Source organism: Amia ocellicauda, chromosome 20, assembly GCF_036373705.1.
Source record: "Amia ocellicauda isolate fAmiCal2 chromosome 20, fAmiCal2.hap1, whole genome shotgun sequence".
In the NCBI taxonomy this organism is placed as follows: domain Eukaryota; kingdom Metazoa; phylum Chordata; class Actinopteri; order Amiiformes; family Amiidae; genus Amia; species Amia ocellicauda.
The window spans coordinates 22,991,246-23,017,015 of record NC_089869.1 but is presented as its reverse complement, the minus strand read 5'-3'; the positions used below and the strand labels follow the sequence as shown (position 1 = coordinate 23,017,015).

At 43.8% G+C, this 25,770-nt stretch overlaps 2 protein-coding genes across 5 annotated transcripts in view; one reads left to right on the top strand and one right to left on the bottom strand.

Moving 5' to 3' along the window:
* Positions 1-16,373, bottom strand: part of ptprea (protein tyrosine phosphatase receptor type Ea) — a 65,437-nt gene extending 49,064 nt beyond the window's left edge. The window contains exon 1 of one of the 4 annotated variants that reach the window (XM_066692797.1): positions 15,991-16,373. The gene's annotated coding sequence lies outside the window, so the exon portion shown is untranslated. Of the gene's footprint in view, positions 1-15,274; positions 15,388-15,990 lie in introns of those variants that run through there. The other 3 variants (XM_066692795.1, XM_066692798.1, XM_066692796.1) reach the window with 3 other exon arrangements.
* Positions 16,374-18,862: 2,489 nt separating this feature from the next.
* On the top strand, positions 18,863-22,247 carry clrn3 (clarin 3). The gene is made up of 3 exons (XM_066693627.1): positions 18,863-19,234; positions 20,572-20,757; positions 21,009-22,247. Exons 1-3 carry the CDS (start codon positions 19,000-19,002, stop codon positions 21,281-21,283), a joined length of 696 nt encoding a protein of 231 aa, XP_066549724.1. The 5' UTR covers positions 18,863-18,999; the 3' UTR covers positions 21,284-22,247.
* Positions 22,248-25,770: the final 3,523 nt, after the last annotated feature.

Here is a 25,770-nt window from a genome sequence, read left to right as displayed (position 1 = left end):
AGAGAACAAACTCATTACATCCACAGATTCACACAAGTGCAGACGGGAAGATGTCAGCCATGGCTTTGAATGTGTTCCAGCACAAGCCCCGGAGAGCCACAACACACGAGAAACACAACACACACGATGGTGAGAAAAGACGAGACGCATCTTTGAGAAGCTCGTTGAGGTCCCGAATACATTTAGGAAGCGCTAACTGACGTACTAGGCAGAACTTGTGCTTAACAAACATTTTGGGAACACAACACAGGAACGGAAATGAAAGGAGGTATTGTTCGCAAACCTTGCAATATGGAATCCTGTGACTATTTCTAAGTAAAAGAGCTTGTATGGCTTATCATATGAACAGTTTACTTGATTGTTTTAAGCATGTGAACGGCTCAGACTCCCGAGTTTAAGATCTACAAGAAAACCCTACAGCCACAGCTTTAAACAACCCTGTTTGCCACGGGTCTAAGACAACATGATGATCTTGCACATTTCACATTCTGCCTCCTCGTCTCCAAACTCAAATGCGAGAGTCATTTGCATGTTTGCTTCCTGCAGCTGTAATCCGAGGAAGACAAAGCTGGGGAAAGCTGGGGAAAGGGTGTTAATGGCTCATAAAACACAAGACTATTCACTGTGTTGCTCTACCACACTCCTCAATACCACACACACATCAACTGACATATCAAATATACATTAATTAGTTATTATTATTATTAAATGATGGAAATCACTCTCACTTTGCAGAACTGGATTTCAAGAAGATCCCAATCAAAAATGAATATCTTTTAACATGAAGTGTATTTAATATTGGGGCATCTGTGTCCTGTGTATCTCACCTGCACCAGCATGTTATCTCGTGCCACACAAAGCAGAAAACATTATAATAAAGCAAAAATAATGGAGCATTCGCAAGATTTAACCTACTTCTAAATATTCCCTCAATGCAACCAGACACTTCTCCGCCCCTGCCTTGTTCCAGTGCAATGCCACAAGATATGATCTGCGATAATCTTTTCACATTTCTCTTCCCCCGATCGGCAGCATCCCAGTCTTGACCGCACTCACCCTCGACTCTGCCGAGCAAAACGAAATCAGATCAGGGAACCCGCCACTCAGCGGCCGTGACTCACATCGGGGGGAGTGCGATCTATCGGTGGGTTTGGGGGGCTGGGAGACCCTGCCGTTTCTGCACTCTCAAGGACCCTGTGGGTAAACCGTGCCGCCCTCCTTGAGATTCAGCTGCTGTTGACATAAAAACCAAGTGACGGCTATTGTGGGACCAATTATGAGACGGAAATGTTGCATGCAGTGCTACTGTACAGAAACAAGGAAAGTGGGCCACATTGTCACTTATTTTCTCAATAAACCACCCAAGAAAACATGTATAAACCTCACATTGCATCTTCTCCTGAGATACGAAACGGGATTCACGTCCCACCACTGAGGTTCAGCAGTCTTTCCAATTAACACGCGTGTGCAATGTGTTCATGACCGGGACACTTAATGTAGCATTAAAACTGCACTCCTTGTGCTTTTTCTTAATTTAAACTGGCAGTTACTTTGCCATTTAAGGAAGGCGCTTGAAATTGTCGAGATGGTGGCACAGTTGGCCGTGGCTGTGAAATCGGCTCTCTTTACACCCCCTGAGCCGAACGCAGACGAGTCACAGCCAGCCGTGTGTCGTCAGGGCGAGAGACTCGTGTCTAAAACCACTGGGGCTGGAGCGGAAATATTCTCTCTCTACATTCCCGACAGAATTCACAGACAAGATCGTCTGTAAACAGTTCAAGCATGTTCATTTTCTCCTCCTAAGCATGAGATTCAGTGAAGCCTGCATTAAATTAATGTGAGGACATGCTTTGAGTAGCTTTTCATTGGGAAGAATATAGATTACATAATAAATGGGGCATGCTATCAGTATTAGTCTGCTACATAATATTATTATTATTATTATTGGACAAGCACTCTAAAAGGGTAAAACATTTTAAATTAAGATAAAAACATCCAACCATCTATCTTTCCATCACAAAATAATCTTGACCAATGCTGGATTTGCACCTTCAACCTTTTGGAATAACAGTCACTCAAAAAATACCCTTGCTAGTTTTTTTACCACAGCTTTTATGGTCATTATTCATATTAAACCATTTAACTCCAGTTAATTAATTTCCTACATGGACAGTTTCATCTTACCATGTTCCACTTAACTAATGTAACACAACAAATTAAACGTAATTAAGATGTTTGCCAGGGCACAGGCATTGTGGATAAATATAATTAGCACTTTCCTCCTGGTAATGAAAGCGCCTGTGTGCTCACAACTCCAGCGCACACAAAGCAACGCCCGTGGCATCGTTATTGAAAAGCATTTTTGACTGATACAGTCGAGTCAATAAACTGCTTAAACCTGGTTGGATGTGCTTAGGGGCCGCGTTCAATTAATGGCTGGCCACTTTAATTTGTTTACACAGAAACAGCCGAACGGCAGCCTGGATAAGTGTCACACTGTTTTGCATTTTGGATAGAGAGTGATTCTACAGGGGCAGTGCGTTGTGTTTTGTTGTCTTTCTTGCACAGCTACACAAGAACGTTAAGGTTTTATTAGGAGTGAAACAGAGGTATTTCCTTCAACACATGGCTGCTGAACTTCTGATTCCAATTCCGCACAATCAGAGATGTGAAATTGTCATGTTTCCTGTATCTCGAGGAAATGGTTTTCATGCACGTCATTTGCATGTGATGCTAACAAATTCAAATGTGAAAAAATATGATACGCAAAAGAAATGCAGGGACGTGTTTTAGCACCTTTATACTTCTGTTGGTTTCCAATTGGAGAAGATGGCAGCCATCCCCCCACAAGGACAACGTCATTCCTACAGTCACTAATGATCCGTTACATCTGTTTTAAAAAATGCTGTGTGTAAAAACACAGCACTGAACACACTGCACATTTCTGCTGATTCGGAGTTCATTTTCAGCACTTCTCAATGGTGGATCAATCCGACCGATGCAGCGTGTCGATACAGTTATCACACGACATGCTCCCCGGTGACTTTCACATGTGTCTCAGCCTGATAAGGTTATTCCGTCGCCGTCGTGATTACGAGCTGGAGAGACGGTCCCAGTGAAATGGGCGATTAACAGACTAAATCAGTGACTTCACAGCAGCCAGGGTTACATGTAAAGCACATCATTAGCTTCAAACACTCAACCGTGAGACATGAAAGGCACTGGAGACACCAATGGGCTCTCTTTGAGGGAGTGAGTGTGTGTGAAATACAACCTACAAACCTGTGTGGGAAAGGAATAGATGTTTCTGAGGGTTTATTTCATGTAGTACAAAAAATAATAGGACACTGCGTGAGACACGTGTTTTCTTCCATGTTATTCGGCCTTGATAAACGCAGCTCACAGGTTAAGCACCCCCTATCTCTGACTTCTTACACTCCTTATAGCAAGCCGGAGCCACTGACCTCCCTAGCTTAAAGCATTTTCTGAAGCCACCAAACAGCATTTCTGTGGCATTTGCTGAGGCTCAAAAAAACATTTTTATTTAAATCGCAGCAATCTTTTTCTAAGGCTTGTGGTCGATTTAAATCGCACGTCAGCCTAGGGTTCATGCTCAATCCCCGGCTCTCCGGGAGATGAAGAATTACCAGCCCAACTGCAATCTCTCCAACAGGGAGTTGTCCTTTTCTTCCATAGCCCAGAAGCAGGCAATTCAATACCGAAAGCTGACAGGCCAATATCGAGAGACTGTGATTACCACAGGGGTCTTCGAATTCCCTTCTGATGAGTAAAATAGCTTAGTCCTTCTGTAATAGTTATTTTAATTGACTGGTAAAGCCTGCAACGTGTTCTGTGCTCCATATCCAGGTCCGAGATAACGTGGCAAGTGAAAAGGTCAGGGAATCAGCTGGCTGCCCCAGATCCCATCATCTGTCCACGTCCAGTTTGGGGTCATTCCCAACAATCCCAGCCAATCTAAATGAGCACAGATAAATCTGCCCACTCAATCCCCTGTCAAATGGCTTCCCTTACAAACAGACCCCGAGCGATGAACGTTTCCAGACTGCTGAGCACAGAAACTCTGCCCCGACTGTCTTCACCTGATCTCACCGAGTCAATTCCTCAGCAGAAGCTGAGATTCACGCTGAGTCAGACCGGCCCTGTCAGACACCGGGCTCCATGCCGCGACTCAGCAAGAAACAGCATCTCGGCCCAGCAGGAGCTCAGGCTGGCACGGATTCCACACGGAGGGGACGGCTAACATCAAAATTCATGAAATATGCCAAACACAGGGGGAGCCCGGGACGACCTCTTATTCACTAAGACGAGACGATGTGAAAAAGGTTTTACTTGTCGCAACAGAAGTTGATATCTCACGGGCGAAACTGAAGATTGTGCGTTTAAAAATTAAAACCAAAAAGCACTTTTGTTAGCTCACTATCCTCAACGCTGTGGTGTTATCCCTCTGTGCAAATCTGATTTAAAATGCTATAGTTGGGATAAGAAAAACTAACTGCGGCCCTCTTACTAACTAGCAAAGAGAGAGCCGAGTTAATAATTGAGTAGCTCCCAATGCAAAAAATAAACCTGGACCAAAAGTCATGCATTTCTGCATTTTCTCGAGCTCCAGGGTGCATTTTATATACAAGCAAGTCTTTCTGTTTGGCTAAGCATGAGTCACTTCTTCATATGGGTAAAAAACAACCCCTAACATTCTGCAGCAAGGCGTTTTTGGGGTCAATGTGGAATTTGGAGAAAGCTTCACAATGGATAGGTTTCTTTTATAAGTGCATTTGTGAACAATCTTAATATTGCTTTAGGTAAGTAAAGCTACCCCCCCAGTTCTCCTGTTTTATTTCTTTATCTGTGCATCGCTGCTCACAGACTACCAGATGAAACCTTGGAGACAGACGATCACATGACAGGAAGTCAAATCCTCGCCATGTCACCACTTCAGTCAGGACTTCGACTGTCCCAAAGCAGAGACGATAGATCGTTCTCCGTGACCTTCATCAACTCCGACATGTGGGCAAGTCCTACACATGAGCGCACGCAGTCAGATCCACGGGGGGGGAAGATCTGAGGGGGAAATAATTGGGCGCACGCAAATGAAAGCCGTTTAAAATTCCAATTCATGATGTGAAAACATCTCTTGGCAGCGGCGCCTTCAGTGCCCATTTTTAATTTCCACAGTGTGACCGGCTCGGCGGGGCCGAGTGTGTGGATTTCAATGTGAGAAACCCTTTTGAGGTTATAATCCCAAAAATGAGAACGGCAGGTCTCTGGGGACGGCGGAGACTCTTTGACTCTGACCCTTTTAATTTGATTTTAATCCACTGTGTGCACCAGCAATGAAAAACTCTCGCGAAAGGAGCCTGACCAAATTAAAATGAAAGAGAATATATTTTTGAATTTCTTTGAATATTCATCAGCAACTCTCTGATTCTTTTGCATCTGGGCTAACGTACACAGCTTTGAATACGTTAAATAGCAAATAATTGTATTTAAACATATAAAACAGTGTCCAGAGCAGTTTGTGAGTTTATTACATCGTATTTCAAAAGCCCCAGCCTTTTTGATGTTGTAGTTTTGAATGTGCACGACTACAAATGAAGACTGGATAGCAATGGACCCCAATCTCAGCACCAGTATCTCTCTTCACCGAGATGAAAAAACAAAGTCAGCAGGGAGGGATTGGTGGCTCGGAGTAATCTCGGTCATTATGGTTGCACCACCCATCACAACAACGGCGAGGAGAAAAATGTTAGGAATGGATCTGAAATCCCACTGCTCATCCCGACAGAAGCAAAACTGTTGTCTAACAAGAAAAAAATGCTTTATAATTGGAATGACTTGATAACAACGCTCGGTTTAAAACGATTAAGGGAGGCAGGCTTAAATAAAAAATAAATTACACAATCATAGGTTTATTCACTTCAATATGTATATAAATATATCTATTGTTTTGTTTTGACCTTGTTTTTGTTTCGCCAAACAAAATTGCCACAGCAGCTTGTGTGACTGGTTAACAGGATGAGAGATTATTACACAATGCTGTGGAAAATCCTAGTAATCATCAGTTCCCATTCAAAAACACCTTTCCAACGAGTCCAAATGGACCCAAGCCTGGTTGAGTTATGGCAAAGACATTCACCAGCATCGGTAATAATCGGTCGGGGAACAGTAAAGGCAGTTTCAAATCATCTTCCTGCAGATATTTCACTCCCAGTTCTGTGTTGCTGTTCACAGTTCCCTGACCGAGCCGCCATCGTTGGGATATTTCATGTTTATGACTCTAGGACAGATCCTCATTCAGCCCTGCTTCACATGCAAGCCCTGAGTCACACTCCAGTGCAACTGGGACACACCAAAAAAGGCTTTCATGAAAGATAAACACACCAGAGAGATGGGTATCAGAGAGAGGGGGCTTTTGTGCCGGACAGGATGTGTGGCTCATTACGACGAGGGCGCGCTTCCTTCTCCTACCACGGTCCCTTCACCACTCGGGGCGGTTCAGTTTCCATTCTGTTTCATGGACCGCAACTCTGGATTTTTGTGTGTGTGTGTGTGTGTGTGTGTGTGTGTGTGGTTGAAAGGAGCTCTCACTTATTGGCGTCAGTGACCTATTTTACTTATTTACAAAGCCCAGAAACGAATCAATGCCACTCACAGCACGGGGAAAGCAATATATCATATTATTATTATTTTATTTCTTTATTATTTTATTAGTCCTTTTAGGAAATCGGGAGAGGAAATCTACGAATAGCTTCAAGCCAGGGCCCTCTCCCACTTACATCATCACCATCATATTAATAAACTCAATGCAGTGCCATTGCTTTTAAATATAAACCATTCTCCAAGCAGTGACTACAGAAAAGAAGAAAAAGTCTGAGATTCAGCCTGGAAACACAGGGAGAGCGCGTTTCCCACTGTTAAAAATACACACAGTATATATTTGTCTTCTTATCGAGCGCCAGATGTTCTGTGCAAAAGAAAAGGCCCGATTCTTACGGTAGTTCACAGGGGGAGATGGTCGAAGCCGGAGTGAGATCCCGCCTCCTCCGGGCAGAGAGGGAACACTGATGTGTTTATGTCGAAAACAGTCTATTATTATGATTGCAGGGAAAGTATGTTGCTACTTCTTTCTGGCACGCCACCCTCCTCCCACAACTTCAGGACTGTGGGGACTGGGCTCAGCTATGCTTAACTCATTGTTTTCGTTCTCATCCCTCACATTAGATGACACACGGCCTCTCCAGTGAACAAGAGACCTGCTCTGAGAGGGAGGAGGAGTCCGCACCATACTGCACTCGGTCAGTCTGACTCAGACCACAGTCTGTGTCCGGCCCGTTTGTCTCATTGCTGTTGTCGATGTTGTCAGCTGGCCAACGCTGCATATAAATACTGAAAAAAAGGACTTTAAACACACACAAACATACGCAATTCACCTTTTTTTTCCCTTCCTAAATATTTCTGTTCTGATCTTCTCCTGCACAACCCTCAACCTCTCTTTGTAGCATCTCCCCTCGGGCTGCCAAATGCTATCATTATGTCTGGTAAACAGGTTAACTCGAAGGTCTCAGTGCAATGCGATTTCTTTAAGTAATACATCTCCGGTGCCGCTCTACCTGCCTAGGCCAGACTGAATGGTGTGGATAGACTGCAGTGCATTATTCATGTAATTCATATACCCAAAGGAAATGCAAAGACATCTGAGTGCATTTACAACAGAAATACTACAGTCCAATTAATCTAGAGGATCCACAGTAAAACCCACCTGAATTGCTGACCACAAAGTCTTTTCCTCTCGCACACTGCAAACCACCAACACAACCGACACTGGCCTTTCACTAAAGCTACAAAGACACCACAGAGCCATTTCTATTGACTGTTGCTAAGGTAAGGGCCTGCTGATTGTTATGTCTGATAGTGAGCAGAAGAAAAATCTTGAATTAAACGGTTCAATCGTGTGCTGGGAAAAAGGTGAAGAAAATATGGTGATAATAAACTCTCATCCAAAAACAACAACAACGCAAACCAAGGCATTGTCACAACGGTAAGAGACCATTGCTTCGAAGGCAGAGACAGACGTACTTCTTCATTTCCAGCTGAAATGGACAGTTGTGAGTGAAACCTGCCTCGCCACTGAGGGTTACTTTGTGCTTAAGCCTTGTTCCCTTTTCATGGGATTAGAGTCCTCAGTCTCTCAGTAGGACATTCCCTTCAGACCTGGAATAAGTCTGGTTGCTCTCCTCTGAACTGCCTCTAGAGCAGCGATATCTTTCTTGAAGTGTGGAGCCCAGAACTGTCCACAGTATCCAGATGAGCTCTAACTAGTGCATTGTACAGTCTGAACATCACTGCCCTTGTTCTCAATTCTACACTTTTGACAATATACCCTAACACTCTGCTTGCCTTTTTATTGCTTCCCCACATTGAGTCAATGGGGAAAGTGAGGAGTCCACGTAGACTCCTAGGTCTTGCACAGGTGATACGTTTGAGCAATTCAATATTGCACATCAGAAACGTGGAGCAAAGGGAAAAAAATTACTAACCAAATATAATGCCCTTCCATACATAGGTAATTAATTGGAAAGTCTGTTTACATCATTTGAAACTGGTGCAAAAGAAATATAATCTATCCATTGTGGTAGCTGGCCTCAAATCAACACAACATCCAAAACAACAGAGCACATTGCAGAGTAACTGTCATCTCCCATTTCCCCAATGCATTACAAACTGACGCTGACGCACAGACCCTCGCCTGAGACTCACCGTGCTTTCACGTGGGCTCGACTCCTCTCCGAGACGCCAGGGGAATACCGAGGGCTTCGGTCTGGGTTATCATCGCTACTCTGAACGACTGCTGCATTCCCCACTCTGGCAACAAAACGATACGATCCAACCTTCAGCGGATAATCGTCTGAATAAATATTATCGGGCTGGCTGTCAACCGCGGGAGAGAGTCGAGATGGGAAATGTGACCCGCAGAAGTGCCCTCGTCGGTCGAGAAGCCCGCGGTTACAGGGCTGAATGTCGCTCTGAAAAACAAGGCCAGTTTTCCGAGCAGAAAAATGTGTCGGAAGGAAACGCAGTATTTTCACAACCAGTTGACATAAAATATGTGTCAGGGGGATAAAATAACTGTTTACTGTGCGTGTTTACAATTACTTGCAGTTATACCTATTTTTAACCTCAATAACCTACTAAAAGATTAGATTCAATTTCTGTAGTTGATGAAAGTATAAAATGTTATGTAAAGCAGCCCTTATTTAAATTCAGTGATGATTACTCTGCTACCTTTGTTGGAAGCAGAAATCTATCACACATTCCTGAACAGCACTCTGTCAAATATTAAACTCCTAATGTTCATGTGAACTTTACCCTCATGTTCTTGATAAATAAAGTGTTAATTAAAACCTGCTGTCGTAAGCATCACACGCCGGCCTAAATATCTGAGTGCTTTCTCCCCACTCCGGCTGCAACTGAACATCTGGGTGCCGGGGCGATACATACATTATTCATTGGCCTTTTCTTGTGCGGCACCAGTGTCTTTAAATGGCACAACCAAGCCTTTATTTGCCTGCTTTTAATCTCCTGCCTGCAAATACTTCCCATAAAGACTTGAGCCGGGAGTCAGCTGACGTTTTTTCTCTGCTGGCTTACATAAAAAAACGAAAGGAAGATGAAACGTTTTTCCGTGGATCGCCCGGTGTGCACGACAGCGGACTCGCCCACTAATTGCCAGGACGTAAGAGATGAGCATCTACACATTGTGTAAGGCAACACGAGCACAACGGCACAGGGGCGACAGCTTCAATCTAATGAGAGATGGTTTCTATTTGAATCTAATTAGGAGTGTTAATTTCCTGCATTCCTCAGGGCCTCAGAAATACAGTAATAGGACATAGGAAGGGGGTAGCAGCGAGGGAATTAACCTCCAAACTGCTGGATTGATTTTTCCACTGGTCCTGGGAGGGGAGGTCATCGTTTTTACAAGACAAGCTATTTAGCCTAATGACATCTAACGGTCTGAACTCCAATACCGAAACAGATGAAGACAAATTCCAGAGGGTCTGCGGGGGCAGGAGTTCGGGGCTCAGGTGAGATTTAGGACAATAATGTCAAACCTGTACAACTAAGATTAAATGTTTATAAAAAGGCATCACTAGGACAGAAAAGGTAATTTTCTTTTTTTTTTTCAGAAGCTCAACACACCGGAGATGTATTACCTCAACTGGAAACCATGTTACTTAATGCCCACATGTTACCTCTTTAGCAAAACCTAAAATTTTTACACACAGCAGTTGTGAAATATAAAAGCACGACTTGTTTGCTAGACGGCTCATCGGCGGGGGAGATAATCGGGCCGTGACTTTCGGGAGTCCCGTCAGACGCAAACACATTATGCAGCTCTGGCACAAAGAAAGGATGGCATCCCAAATTCACAGGCAGTTGGGGAACTGCCCTGGGGGTGGGAATTTTAACGAGCTGACTGGAGTTTGTAAATAACTGGGTTTTTTTTCCCTACGTGCTTTTAAGTGATTGGCTGACCTGGTAGCATCTCTTCTCCTGGCGAGATACACGCCTCTTTAAGCACAGCAGAAAAAAAGAGACATTGAAAGGATTTTTTTTTAACCTCTTAATGCTTTTCCCATTATTTATTTTTAGGTTCTCTCTCATGGCGGATGCACACATGAATATTGAGAGAATAGGAGACGTAAAATAAGTGAACTCCTTCACTGAGCATCTATATTCTCATCTGCTTGCAGTACAATAGTGTGATGTCTACTTTACTGTGCCACAACGGACATCACTCTCATTTTCATACTGGAACATCAACAAAATACACATTGTGCTGTTCACAACTCTGTCTCCACACAATGCTTTGATAGGCATCGAACAGCATCGAAGTCTGCCTGTCGTTTATAATTGCTGTGTTTATTTCCATTGCCTGCAAATAAGGCCAAAAATGTCATCAGGAAATTAATCTCGCAGTGAGCACCACCCTGCATCCAAACCCCGAGTGGGTTACGAAGTTTGGATAACATGATTTCTGGCCTGGAAATAAGGTCACAGCCCACTGTCATGTGTTTAGTCATATATAATTCACGAATCCAAGACAAAGCCCTTCTAAAGCAAACTGCACATAGTGTTTGTGTGTGTTTCGCTGTCGTTTCTGGTTCAAGCAGACCTGTAACAGATTGCTTCATCCTGGAGAATAACAGTGTAGTGTTCGCCTATAGTGTAGAGTGTGGTGCTGTTTTTGTCGTATGTAAGTTATGTTTGCTTTGTCAACACAATGATTACAGGAATAAATAAACATGGGGTTCCTCAATGCTCAGTGTAAACATGTACTCACATTAAATGCTGTATTCTACATCCTGATCTATTTTGTATTTGACTACGTAGGACTTTGCCAGGGCTTGGATGGAAGAAAGATGCCTCTGCCATGTTCCCGTTTCAGCAAGAGTCCTGTGACGTTAAACTCAAGCGTCGTTGTGTCACTGTCTCTCACAACTACAACAACGGGACGCATGTAGCCGCCCTGCATTGGAAATAAAGACAATCTGAGTTACAGGACCTCTTCCTCACCTAATAGAGTCTGTAATATATTAATAATACAGTCTGATATAACTATCATCATGGCTGTCTCACTTCACCCCGGCTGTGCCCCCCCTTTCACCCGTGTCCCCGTCTCACGGTACGCAGTGAGTGCCGCTTCCTTCGTGCCTCGCCGGCCATCTCCCCGCCAAAGGAGCCCATATCACTCGAACCAATAAGTCACGTTTCTCCATATGAGAGAGAGAGAGAGTGCACTATTATTATCGGTGACGTGGCGAGGAGCACATGCACCTTCATATTCTTAGCCTGCTAGTCACTTCTGCCCCGAGCATCTCACTTAACCCCTTCGATCCTTTCTACTTCTTTAAAAAAAGACCCAAAAAACACACAAAATAGAAATGAGTGCCGGCCCCCAGCACCCAGCCCCTGACACATTGTGCGGCTTGGTGGCACAAGGTTGTCATGTTGTTTCAGAGTAGTGGTCACCATCATCCAATCAGGGAAGAGCTGTGACCGTCACAGGGTGACAGTAAGGCTGTTCTGCTAAATGTAACAGATGATATCTCACAAACGTTTCTAGTACAGTTACAAAGAGTTTCTACTGTTAACTTCTTATATATATATATATATATATACATAATTATATAACCGAGCAATGGTGTAGAAATTAACCACAGATTAGTCACAGAGAGTCTCATCTTTGAATAGGTTTACTGTAAATAAGCAGCGTTGTCATGTAACTAAAACTGCTCTGTCTGCGGCAAAGATGTTTCAGTTCTGCAAACGGGGGTGTGGAGAGGTTTTTATAAAATCTTCACGCTCATTTCAGGGGGCCAGACAATAAGAGTTAGGCTATATATAATGAAGAGCACAGTGCAAAAGCTTGCTGCCCTCGTCTGAACTGTGTTCTTGCAAGAGCTCCAGGTTTAGAGATGTTTGCACAGCTGAGGGTTTCACGGGTGTTCGGGGACCCTGGGCAGCGGACACGCCCGATTCCCTGTGGCTGCCTCTGAACTGTGAGTGGAAAGTTCGGCCTTTGCGATGAAATGGAAACAGAGCGGCCCCGGCGCTGTGCTGCTCGTAATGCTCAGCTGAATCGCATATTTCCACGCAGACACAAATTTGTGTATCTCTGCCACCGACTGAGCACCTGCAAATTTGCCTGTTTTTACAAAGACCTGTCAGTCCACTCGACACACAAGCCCTGTTATTTGCATTCTAGGATCACTGTGCTAAAAAGATTACGGCCTGCCAGAGCATGTGAAACACATGAGCCACCCTTTATCCAGGGTAGAGTATCTAGTATCAGAGAGTGGTTATTGTCTATTCCAAGATATTGGGTTCTTTTTTTACATCCACAGCATTTTTTAGTCTTTAAGGAGACTTTAGTCGCATAAACATGTCTGAAAAACAACGGGAATTGCCCCGAGACCACATTGCAACACAAGAGTGCGTGTCTGAGTGTTGTCTGAGGCCACAGTCTCTATTGTGACACAAAGGTGTCGTTCTTTCGTAATTATTTAGAAACACACAAACACAAAAGGTTGGATTTGCTTTGACTGAATTAAGTTTAGCTCAAATATCTCTGTAAAACTCTTCATGCTTTTTGATTGGCGTCTTACATCACCCCCACACGAGGACGGCACAGATTCCCGTAGACGAAGAACACATAAATTGTCTCTGACCTACTAACACTGCAGCTCCTCCCTGCGAATGCTTAAACCAATTGCCTGAATTTTCCCCCAAAACATCAAAGGCTCTGTTAAGCACAGCATAACCTACAAGACTGTCAGGCACAGCATGGGGCGCCGTCTCCTCTCAGATCACACTAAAGAGACCCTCTGAATACGGAGGTTAAAATAACGCGGATGCTGGTAACTTAACCTACTGTACGTCTCAGGCGGTTTGAAATGTAGATTTTCTTCAAGCGCTGGTTCTTTCAAACCAGGGGTTTCAGGCTCATTTTCGGAGCATCTTCCCCCTTCCCTTCGTTCAGCCAGACACAAAGAGAACAAACGTTTGTTCGGGGAGGGTTTACAAAGGTTAAGTCTCTGCTTTGCTTCTTCTGTGCGATTGTGTTGTTTCTAACATAACCAAGAAACTAAACGTGACATGTAGGGGCCTAAACTGGAAAATACAGAAATAAAGAAATAAGTATGTTTTCTCCATCTTCAGCTCTCCCGTGCTTTGGATAACGGCCTTGCTATGAATACAAATGGTATGTGTTATTGCTAGTTCCCTGTTGTAATCTCCTCTCCCCCACCTTGCCCTTCATCGTAAAGCCTCACATCAGAAGAATGACAGGTGATGTGAGAGGAAGGTCTTGAATCAAGGAAACGTGACTCCTTCTTCTCGCTGCTTGACAATCCCTACCCTAATCTCTACGGCAAGAACTGAAAGGGCTGCTCTCTCTTTCTCGGTAGACGTTCGAGTTAATAATCTCACTGCTGTCCAAGAAAACAAGACGCTCTATAATTACACATTTCTCTGATGTGTAAAGGACTGTATAGCTGTCAAAAGAACATGTTAAAAAGCGAAAGGCTCTGTTAGGGAAAGCCCGGTTTAACAGACGAGAGTTTCTTGCAGGTAAAGTCATTTTAAAACCACTTAGCAAGGACAATATGAACTCTAGAAATGTCTGTCAGTATAGACAAGACACATTGTCCGACCAATCAGCACAGGAGCAAAGTCTAATCCAAATCTTGGAAGCGTGCTTTCAGTCCTCTTCGATGGATCCAAGTTAAATGCAGTTTTCATAAATATAAACATGTCTATCTACTACATCCCTATGTCGTATTCTGTATTTTCATACCATGTGGGATTACGATACATCCTATCAGGGGCAGTTCTTCCACACAAAATCTAAATCAAATGAATTCTAATATATCTGTCCTGGATTATTATTATGTTACAATACATACAAACATAAACTGCACACAGAGTAAATGTTGAAAATTACACCCCAAGGCTACACTCACACAGTTGAAAGCATTTCCCTAATAGTGACAATAAAAAAAACTTAACGTTTCAGTTTAATGTCTTTTCTGATGATCGCCAGACATCGTAAAATTGAAGAGAAAAGATTTTATAGCTAATGGAAAAAGAATTGCATGTAAAACCATTTCTTGCACATTAGGACAAACACATCATGACACTATATTATCCCCTAAAACAACATTTTGGTTTTAAAACATAAATAATTATAATGATGCACAAATAATAAATGACACTGATATAGATCTCCATTTATCATCTCACAGGATTTCACACTTTATCACTTGCCATTCATGTTCTACACATTATTACCCTCAATCCGTGTAACTTGGTTTTCTATGGTCGGGAATTTCAAAATGCATGCTTTTTGAGGAAGGTTTAAGCTATAGTCCGGACGCCTGCAAATTAGGCAACAGGCACAAATACACTGCCATTGTAGGTCAATGCCATTGTCATCACTGGCATCTATGTGACTGAGATTATTTCATTACATCTGCCATTCCTTGGAATAAATACTATATCACAACAGCAACATGTCATCAGGGTTTACTTTGGATTTGGCTTCAGTGTCAATAAACTGGCTTGACATTTTTAAACACACTACAGTTCTCTGAAATCCTTATTGACCCTTATTAAATCTAAATTAACCTCATGCATTTGCACAATGATTTCGCTTTGCCGTGGTGTCACTGTGTTGTTTCATTGATGTATTTACCTGCCAAGGTTAAGACCCGTCTGCATGCTCCATCGCTGCTGCTCACTGTGGTAAACGCGTCTGCGTGTGCAGTAAATCCCGCTGAACTGCGCTCTGCAGCAGGTGCGTCCGCAACGCTGCGCAAACCTACAACTCCCGGGTGGCGTCGGTGCAGCGCAGATGTCCGCAGTTCTGCGCAGTTCTGCTTGGCTCCACCAATGGGCGCACGGAGACTGTGCAGATCTGCGCAGAGCGTCGGAAATCTGCGCTATCACAAACCGCCAGAGCCCCGGTGACAGTCTCACTGAAACGGTACAGACCACAACTTTCCTGGTGCCAGTGGAGTTGCTTTTCAATGAGCAATGAGAGCAGGCTGTATGTGGGCAGTTATGTCTGCTGTGGCTTTTCTTCCTCCTGTAGTAAACGGGGAGTATCGGGCTCCGGTGTGCGCAGGTACCGTCCGCTACCGCCGCTGTTTTGCGCACGAAACCGCCGGTATTAACCGCTTACATCCCCACCGAGCGCCGCCTGAGCCGCCGGTTCCCCCGCACCGTGCCGGCGCGGTACCTGCGAGGCGGGCGCACATCGCCCCCAGCCCGGGCCTGTTCCCGGCAATATCCCCTCACATCCAGCGCCACCCACACTGGACACCCACAGCCCCGCGGGTCGCGTTTATTCCCACCCCGCGACCCTCGGTCCGGATGAAAAGCCGCCCCGGGCGTCGCGCCTCGTCTTACCCGTGCGCAGCTCCAGAGCGCCGGCCGCTCCGCCTCGCTCCGCCTCGCTCCGGCACTGTCCACCGACGGACGGGTCCGCAGGCTCGGCTCGGCTCGGCTGTGTGTCGGAGAGGAGGCAGGAAATCTGCTCTTCCCTGCCGGAGCTGGTCTGCTGTCAGAGCCGCCTTCCCGGGGCTTTCTGTGCGCTCCTCGCCGAGAGAGAGACAGAGCCGCCTGGCGCCGCGCAGGGAAACTGCCGCTGCTGGGATCCCGGCTGGGAGAGCTGGCTGCTCATTTATTTATTGGTTTGTTTGTGTATTTGCTGAGATTGGCTGTAAATTACATGAAGGCAGGCAAAGCGACGATGAACAATCGCGCATGTTTGCAGGCTTAAGCCCAACACTGGAGCATGCTCTCGGCTGCATGAGGTTGCTGCCAATATGATATCTTCATTATTGCTACCCTAGCATTATTTACAGTATGAAATATAAGAAGAAAAGATCACATGGGGAAACAGACCCCTCTGTTGGGGGCACTGGAAACAGCACGCACCAATATTCACAACTGCAATTAAAAAGCGTTTAAGAAGACACTTTGCCTGCATGTGACAGTAGGTCTTGCATGATATATGACTTGATTATTGTTATATTAGTCTGCAGGTTAATGTCAGTGATCGTTTGTAATGGAAGTTATAATTTCAGAAGTAGTATGCATAAGGAATATCAAGTAAGCAGGTTAGTAGTTGTAATATAATATAACAGGTCTGTTCATGGTTATGATATAATAATGTACGTTTCTATAAGTAAAGTTATTATTATTATTATTATTATTATTATTATTATTATTATTATTATTATTATTATTATTATTACTATTGAAATATTATTGATCATACAATGGAAAAAGCTCCAAAAAGTAAATCATCTGTTTTTACATCATAACTTGTAATATGCAAATACAAGCCCATTGCAAACATATAGTAAAATCATGGTAAAAATATGGTACCATTGTGGTAAAAAAGTCAAATTGTGGTAAAATCATGGAATTATATATTTACGTTTAGTAAAAATAAAAAAATAAACGTTTACAGTGTCAAATTCATCTTAATGTGCCCGTGCTGGCAGCGGGGGTATTTCTAGATGGAGATGTTCAAACAATGATGCATTATGCTATAACTATCTACATCATGTTCAGACATACCGAGTCTAGGCAATTACCTGTCAACATGACTGATATATTGGATGCTTTCTTTTTCCACACAGAAAAATGTTAGCGTTTGTTTTTTTTCAGAGCACAACTGAAGTGCGCTTGAGAAGCATCACTGCCAGATTGTCATTTCCACTGACTGAGATATATGTTTACACTGGGATGAGACCAAACAGTGAATACATTCATAGTTCTGGAACACTGAAAAGAAACTATGAACATTCCAACGTGTATTTTATTTTATTCACATTCGTACAACAGATTTTGTTTTATATATAATATAAACCCCTTCTTACAGTCCTGTAATCGTATACCGCAGCATTACATTAAAATGATTTTCAAATAATACAGTCTACTTGCACCTGATGCATTCTGACAAAGATCAAAGGAAATGGCTCTCCACTCACAGTCAATATACAGCAGCCTAATGAATCAATCATCCACTTGAGTCTAATGCCCTTCTCTCTCAGAGTCTGTTTGCCGACATACAGCACGAACACACGGCTCTGTTCTTCTCTGTGTGATTTGGACGGGCAGTGCTGACCCAGGGAGCGAAAGCCTCTTGTCCACAGGTGTCTGGTTCTGCCACGCTGTCCCCCCTGTGGAAACCGAATACACAACAGACACTGGGACCGGTCAAAGATGTGCCTTGTCTTGAGCAGGAGCTGCAGGGAAGATTTTGAACTGTTGAAGCATATAAGGATGGGAGAAGAATCCTGAAACACTCTGATGTTTAACGTCTTTTCAGCTTTGGTTGCATTACCCACTTGCGAAGTTACAACGATTACACGAGGGGTTAACAACACAGCTGATTTTAAACTCAATATAAAACACTGACTCCTGGTTGTATGAAGCAAAACATAGCAGACACCGGCTAAAACACACCTGCACATGTGCGACTCTGTGGGCTAGCGCCAACAACCTGCGCGCCCCTAACCTGCACTGGAGACCCTGGCGGTATCGTATGAAAGTACTTTCCCTGGACTGGAAGCATGCTGGTTCAAATGATGAAAATGATCACATATAATTGCTTTATGCCTAATTAGACAGCCACTATGCTTAAACCTTTGCCCTTTTGACATGCTGGGCTAAACCTGCAAGCTTGTGCCACAGTCCATGAGAAACACGCAGCCACCGCCCTGCTCCCTGTGATCTGTGATGCTCCACCTTGTCATACTATCTTGTTTCCAGGAGGTATTTAAGGAGGGAAATGGTAATACGGACTCCTGTCACATTGAATATGCAGTATATTAGCTGGGTGGGGTTTTCTACACTGCGTCCATAGTTATGCACTAAATCCATTCTTCCTCTGCTAGATTTCTAAATCTGAGTTTCTATTGCGCTGTAGATGATTGTGGTTCTGGTTGAAAATACATAAATAATATAACTTTGAGTTTTTCAAACATCACGCCTTAATTAAAGGCAGAGGCGTGTGAAGTTGTGTGTAATCAATTCTCTTGTACCAAAGAGAGTTGCAGGGTCTCCGTCCCCCTTGAGGACACAGCTGGGGATTAACATGTCATGGGTGTTTAAACATGTACGGAAACATCACAACTATTTCACGTATGATCGATAACCTTTTTTTATGGGGTAGGATAATAAAAGAACACTATGACAACCCTGCTTCACTTGACCAAAGTTCAGACGCTTCATCAGAGCCTTTATTGCTCTCGCGCCGATCAACGTTCACTTCTTTCCATTTCCTGCTGGGAAAGATTGAGCCGTGGGAGAAGCCGTGTCTGTGTCGACACCAGGAGCGGCCGTGGGTTTCAAGCTGACAGAGACGCCTGTGAAGAAGCGGGCAGCGAGGGAAGCTGTGCAGCCATGCCGTCCACCACAAAAACGTTGTCTTTCCTGTCCGGAGCTCTCTGCACTGCCATCTGCGCCTCGATTCTGTGTTTCACGCTAGCCTCGAACGAATGGATCTTTTCCACAATGATCTGCAAAGGCTTCAATCAAACAGAAGGGAACGGGACTGCTTACATCACTTTTGGACTTTTCCAGGCAGTAGGGAGTCGAAGCGCCTGCCCGACGTTCGGTACGCCTCTCACGATTACAGGTAATGCCTCTTCTTCTTCTGACATCGTCAATCGCTGTCAATAGTCAGACAAAATAAGAAGCGAATATAGGCCAATCGTCACATTTTCTAAATCTCTCATGTGGACTGTCATATGGAGACTAGCAGTTTTCCCCTCAGAGTGAAGTACGCCTCTGAAGTGTGAGGGAGTGTCCAGTACCTCAGAGGTCCTGTGCCCTCCGACAGGTTGCGTCACACCAGCAAGCTTGTGCCATTAACACTGAAAAACACTGAGTTCCTTGCGTTCCTGTAGGGACACTATATCTTTATTTCCATGACCTTCTCGGCAGTAATAATATCTCGTGTTTATTGAGGAAAGCTTTAAGGAGGAAAAATGGTTAGCAGGACTTCAACCAAAGATACATACAGGGAATATTAGGGACAAACCACGATGTACGACAAGTGAGAGAGCAGGTAGGCAGAGGGGAAATGGCAAATCCACTCTACAGTTTACCTTATACTTGCCCATCAAGTCTAATCCTGATGGGAAATCCTGGAAGCAAAGTCCTCAACGCCTCAGTCGAGCAATGAGCCACAATCTGAAAAGGGTCAGACCTTCTTGCAAGGCTGAGTTTAAATGTTGATGAAATGCAAGGAGTGCACTGACCTGCCATTAGCAGCCCTCCATGTTGTAGCAGCAGAGCCACCCTCCACAGACACCCTCCATCTCCAGAGATGCCCATCTCTCTCACAGGGACAATGAACGACCATATTGGGCGTTGCTCAGTGCTTCGCACTGTATGATCCAGCCTTAATAGGAAGGAGATTATCTTTAGAGATCCAGGCTTGCTATGGCCTCCTCTCTCTCTCTTTATAATATTGTATTCAGTTCCACACATTCGCAAACACAAAAAGGGAAATGTAGCATTGCTATTTAAAACACTTATTGACTCATGAACTCATTGATCAGAATGATGTAATTTGGGATGAATTGTATTTCTACCCAACCACAGGTGATGGATTGATTTATTGATTCTTTATTTGATTACAATTAGAAATGGACTGCAAAGGCACATTGTGGTTAATATTGACACTTTATTATCAATGAAAAAATCCCTCCTGTTATATCTCAGGTAAAACATATTCTCCTGGTTTGTAGGTAAATCAGACCTAGATATACATTCTTTGGAAATTGTACAATAGACATATCCTTTGGGTTATAAAAGAAAGTTTGATTAACAGTATCATCTGTTACGATAAATAAAATATCTCTGATTCAGCAAAAGATGATCAGATCAGACCTTTTTTTATCACACCAGCAAGCAAACTATATATTTTCTACCAGTTTAATCTCTCTCTCTCTCTCTCTCTGTCTGTAGTTTTGACATCTCTAGGCGAGCGGGGGGGTGCCCCAAACATCCTTCACAACATGGTTATAGCATTCATCATCCTCAGCCTGATCAGCTCAGCATTAAGCTTCATTATCACCATGTACAACAGTGTCAGCAACCCCTTTGAGACCTACATGGGCCCTCTGGGACTGTACACCACCAGCTCCATTAGCGGTGAGTATCCTGCTACAGATCCTTGTGCTGCCTCTTCTAGGACCTCTCCTCATTCTCCTCCTCAGCTTCCCCCTCAGCCTCCTATCCTTCTTCCTCAGCTTCCTCCTCAGACTCCTCCTTGTTCACTTCCTCAGCCCTAACAGTGAATCTGACAGACGCAGAAAACCCAGTGACCGATGTGTGTTCAGCCCTCCTGGAATGTTAGATGGAACTGTCATACTGATATTCTTTAAAAACGCCGTTTCTTCCAGCCATCCTCATTCTTCTCTCGATCATCTTGTTTGTGGTGAACGCCGAGACAAGTGCCCTGTCGGCGGAGATCATAAAAGGGGACATACAGGAGAACGTGGACCTTTACGACATCCAGAACACCATGAAATACACCTTTTACCTCCTGATCCCTGCTCTCGTCTGCAGCCTCCTCGCTATCACCGTGATCTACATTTACGAGCACGCCCGATACCACCAGCAGAAGGAGCAAGAGAGGCCCACAGAAGACGCACCGAAAGAAGTGATGATGTACTAATGGGTTTCACCTGCCGGGACACTAACAAATCCCTGTTCAAATTCATCTCAAATTTAAAATCTGTGTAGCTTGTGTAATGGTATGTCTATAGTATTATTATGTTCCCTCCCTTGAGAGTACAACCCAGCTGGTTCTGTAGCTCAGATTAAATCGTTACCTGCTTTGGACAGAGGGAGGCGGTTGAATCGGTCCACAGACCAGAGTCACAGGTGAAATGAAAGCCACTGTGTTTGTGGAGGACCAGAGTGCAGAAATACTGGTCTAATGAAATGAGATTTAGACTCTCCCATTAAAAGACATCAAAGTAAATTTAGCCCATGAAAAATAAACTGTTCTAGAATCTAGGAACAAAGTACCAAAGTGTTGTCACAGACGCTGTGGTTTTAATATGGCATTTTCCCAAGAAGGAGATGATCTTAATAATAGTAGAATATTCAAAAGACTTTACATACTGATTATTTTGTTTTTAAATATCTTTCTTTTGGGGATTGTGTGTCTATCAGGGGCTCACAGGAACTACAATGTACAGCTTGTCACGTACACAAAGAGTGTTTATTGCTGATGGTGCTCACTGAAAGAGACTAAGTTATATTAATTCAAATCCTCATTATTACACTTCACCATTATGCTTCTATAATGTATTATGAACTACTTATCTCTGTTCTCTCACCTCTTTAAGGTGTCTAAGTTTTAACATATTTAAATATTCATGTTCTCTGTGAATTATTAGAGCACATGTTTTCCTGTCCACTTCTACTGTTAAATCTGTCACTGAGTGATGTCTTCAAATCTTTCCTGAACGCACGTGGGATGCCATGTACATAAACAAATGAGAACCATGAGACTGGATGTTCAAATATAAACATATGTCTCATGTTTGTTCTAAAAAGTGTTTCAAATGATTTTGCAGTCGTTGTGTTATTATTTGTTGCTCTAAAATTAAATAAAGGACATCTGAACGTGAGGTAGTGCTACTGCAAGCAGTTGATCTGTTAGAGAAGGACTGGGCAATTCATCAAAACTTTACTGGACATGGTATGGTATGAGGTAGAAATTCACCAAACATGGATTTGCTACTTCTGCAGGGTTAAAGGCAATTAAAAAGAACAGCTTGATAACTGTTGATTACACACCTACTATATGGCAGCTATAAAAGACAAACGTTCATTCTCTCTCCGTAAATTCAGTTCAGATTAATCATACTGAGCATACCTGCCCTCCCTGCTCAAAGTCTGTTAGCTGTGGTCCTTAACTCTTGTGAGTCAAGCATTTACACTGCACTGTGAATGTGTTGCTTTAGCAATACTACAAAGTCTGTGTGTCTAACATCATCCTAATAAGTTCATTTCTAAACAAAGGGGCTATATGGAAAGTTTTTAATTTTGGGGATTTCAGTCTCTATAAATGCAGTACAGTGGGAATACAGTCTCAGTACAGCTGAGCAGAGTACATACATCAGGCAATGGAGTAAGAAGGCTGTTATTTCAGCAACTTATAGAAAACCCCTTTAGTATCGGACTGTATTTATTTTCTTTTTTCAATCCTATTGCAATTCTAATGCAGTGTTCTTTAATAATAAGGGCTGCAATAAAGGTTTTACCACCAGGTGGCAATGATGACACAGATGCCGGTGCTGAACGATAAACTGAAACTCCGTGCTGCCATCTGCTGGAAAGATGATGCATCTTGAGACATGACATGTCAACACAGTCAAATTGAACTGCTGCTATTACACCTCAAAGGTTTGGATAAATCGTTTCATTAGTTTACTTTTGAGAACTTTAATGAGCCTGGTTTATAATTAAGCTCGATTTAAGGTGAGGGTTGTTGTTCGTGATCATTTGTATGCAGTGATTGCTAAGCTCTAAATATAGCAATGCAGGTAATGTTGTGTTAACAATTAAAAAACAGCAATATGCTTTAATGACAAATTCATGTTCAGTGTCCCAGCTGTTGCACTTTGCAGACACTTTTTGATATAACTGCATGCCTGACTGACGCACGGTCCAGAACAGAACAACGCTGTGTACTTACCTCTCACGAATTATTATTATTTATATGTATTTATTGGCGGACACCCTTATACAGTTTACATTAAATATAGTTACAGCAACAGCAACAGAAATTGCTGGAAGTAAACCGCCAGGCCCAATTACCAGAAGGCGGATATTTGCGTGCAATGACACGTGCTGTTTACACCACACTGGGCAGTTTCCCGCGACAGCTCTTGCCGTCAGTTGGGACCGGGGATCCTCGGCACATCGCAGAGATAAACCCCCTGCTGCAGCCGTCACCAACTTCATTTAAACTCTAGTGGTGCGTGTCAGCTTATGCGTATCGAATCCTTCTGAGGGTCTCTTCGTGTTAAAGCCTGGTGAGAGTGGGAATACTGCCAGGAGTGCCCTAGACTTACTACAGACTTACTACCTCCCTCAGATGCACAGTAAGGAGTGAAAAACCCGTATCGTGCCCCCTTCACCGAGTTGGGAACATGTGCAAAGGGATTCTTCTTCTCGAACACAAATGGCTCTGCTCCAGGCCTCCTCTTTCTCCACAGTAGCGATACATTATGCATGGAGGTGGATTAAGAGAACATGTCTTCTTTATAATCCCTCATTTCATCACCCAGGAAGAAGTCTGTTTGTACAGGTTCAGCACAACACCTTCTGGCACCGAGAGGGACCCCTGCAGCCCCCCTGAAGGGATGACTGCTCCTTTGAGAATTAAACAACAAAGACACCGGAGAGGTTGGCAGTAATGCCCCCTGATTGTTTTTCTTCCCAGCAGAAAGATGAAAGGATGGACTGAGATATATTTGTTGTCTTACTTGTATTGAGTTCATGAGTCAGGAAAGCAGTAGTGTGTTTTGAAGGTGGTCAGTTAAAAGTTGCAGAACAGAAACGTACTTATCTTACCTTGAGCAAAGAAAAACAGAAAAAGAAAGACGCCTGCAGAAAGAAGAATGAATCGAAAGCCATTTTGCTCATTTGTCTGCTTCTCTGGTCTGTGAGTATGGGGTGTTTTTAATCATTCCTATTTTTTTGGGGGGATTTATCTTCTGTGATCGTGGTGTACACACAGTATTCTCATATGGAGTACAACGTGGAAAGACCCGCAGAAACAGCCTCATCAATGCTGAGTGTATTCAGAGGGAAGGAGGCCTGCTGAGAGATTAGCCGGGAGATCATCACAGGGCTTTGTCAGCGCGCGTCGCCCTGCTTACATAATTTGTCAGCATCTGAATCCATTTGACTTTCAAACCCGATTAAACAGCGGTGAAAATCAATGACCATTTGCACCGTTAATTTGAGTTTTACATCTATGTTTTTCATACACTATCTCATTCTAGAGGGGTCAAATTTCACTTCATTTCGGCCAAGAAGACTCTGCAACTCGATACCTCCACAACCACTCGCTTCAGTTTTTTTCTCTCTCCTTCGGTGGCTTAAACCGCTGTTGACATCCTGTCCCGACCATCCCTGAGAAAACAGCGCCCGGCCCCTTGTCCCTCGGGAGGGCCTCCCGGCTTCCTCCCAGCCCAGTCACAGATGACCAATTAGATCGGCCGTGCTCTCAGGATGTTGTGGCAGGAGAGAGAGAGAGAAACAGGGGGGAGAAAAAAGAAAAGTCAGTTGTCCGTCAACAGTTTCGCTGAGTGTCCTGCATCTGCCCAGGAGCCACTGTGGCCATCTCTGTGGGTGGCACTGTCTTGTAACCTGCCCCGCCGCAGGCTCGGTGTCTCATCTCCTCCTCCTCTCCTCTCCTCTCCTCTCCGGCCGTCTCTCGCCGACAGCCTCTGACAGCCTCCTTCCCTCGGCGGCTGGAAAACAAACACAGGACGAACACCAGCCTGGAAACATGCGGCTACGGCTGCCGTCTCCTGCCCTCCTCACATCACCCATATCCACCATGTCTGTTAGCATAGGCTGCTGCCTGGTGTGTGTGTGTGGGTTTGCAAGTATCTAACTGTGTCTATATAGGGCAATACGGAATACCTTATAGTTTATAGTTTTATAGTTTATAGTTCTGTAATGAATGCATTTAATAGCTTCAATGATTCAGACATAGAGGACATTGATTTATTTTTCAATGCTACAGCATCCACAATATCTTTTCTTTCAGTCGAATGGCTATATCTCACAGGGAATTATATCCCGGGCACAGTGTGATGTTTGTTTCTGGGCCAAAATGTTCTCTCTCTCTGACACCTTCTGCTGTTTTCCTTCAGCTCCGAGAACACATGCTTCCTGTCAGTTGCAGATCACGCACACCAGAACAGCACAAATTGCTACCTGACAGCTAAACGGATTCAGGCAGTGGAGTAGCTATTATGTTTGTGCGAGAGAACAGACACTCGGAGGAAGCTGTCTACTGTGACGCGTGAAGCACAATTTAGTTTACTGAGAGGGACTCAAAAGTGATGCACAGATTTGAAGAGAACGTAACGAGAAACAACAACACCGGGAAGAAATCAATTACTATACTTC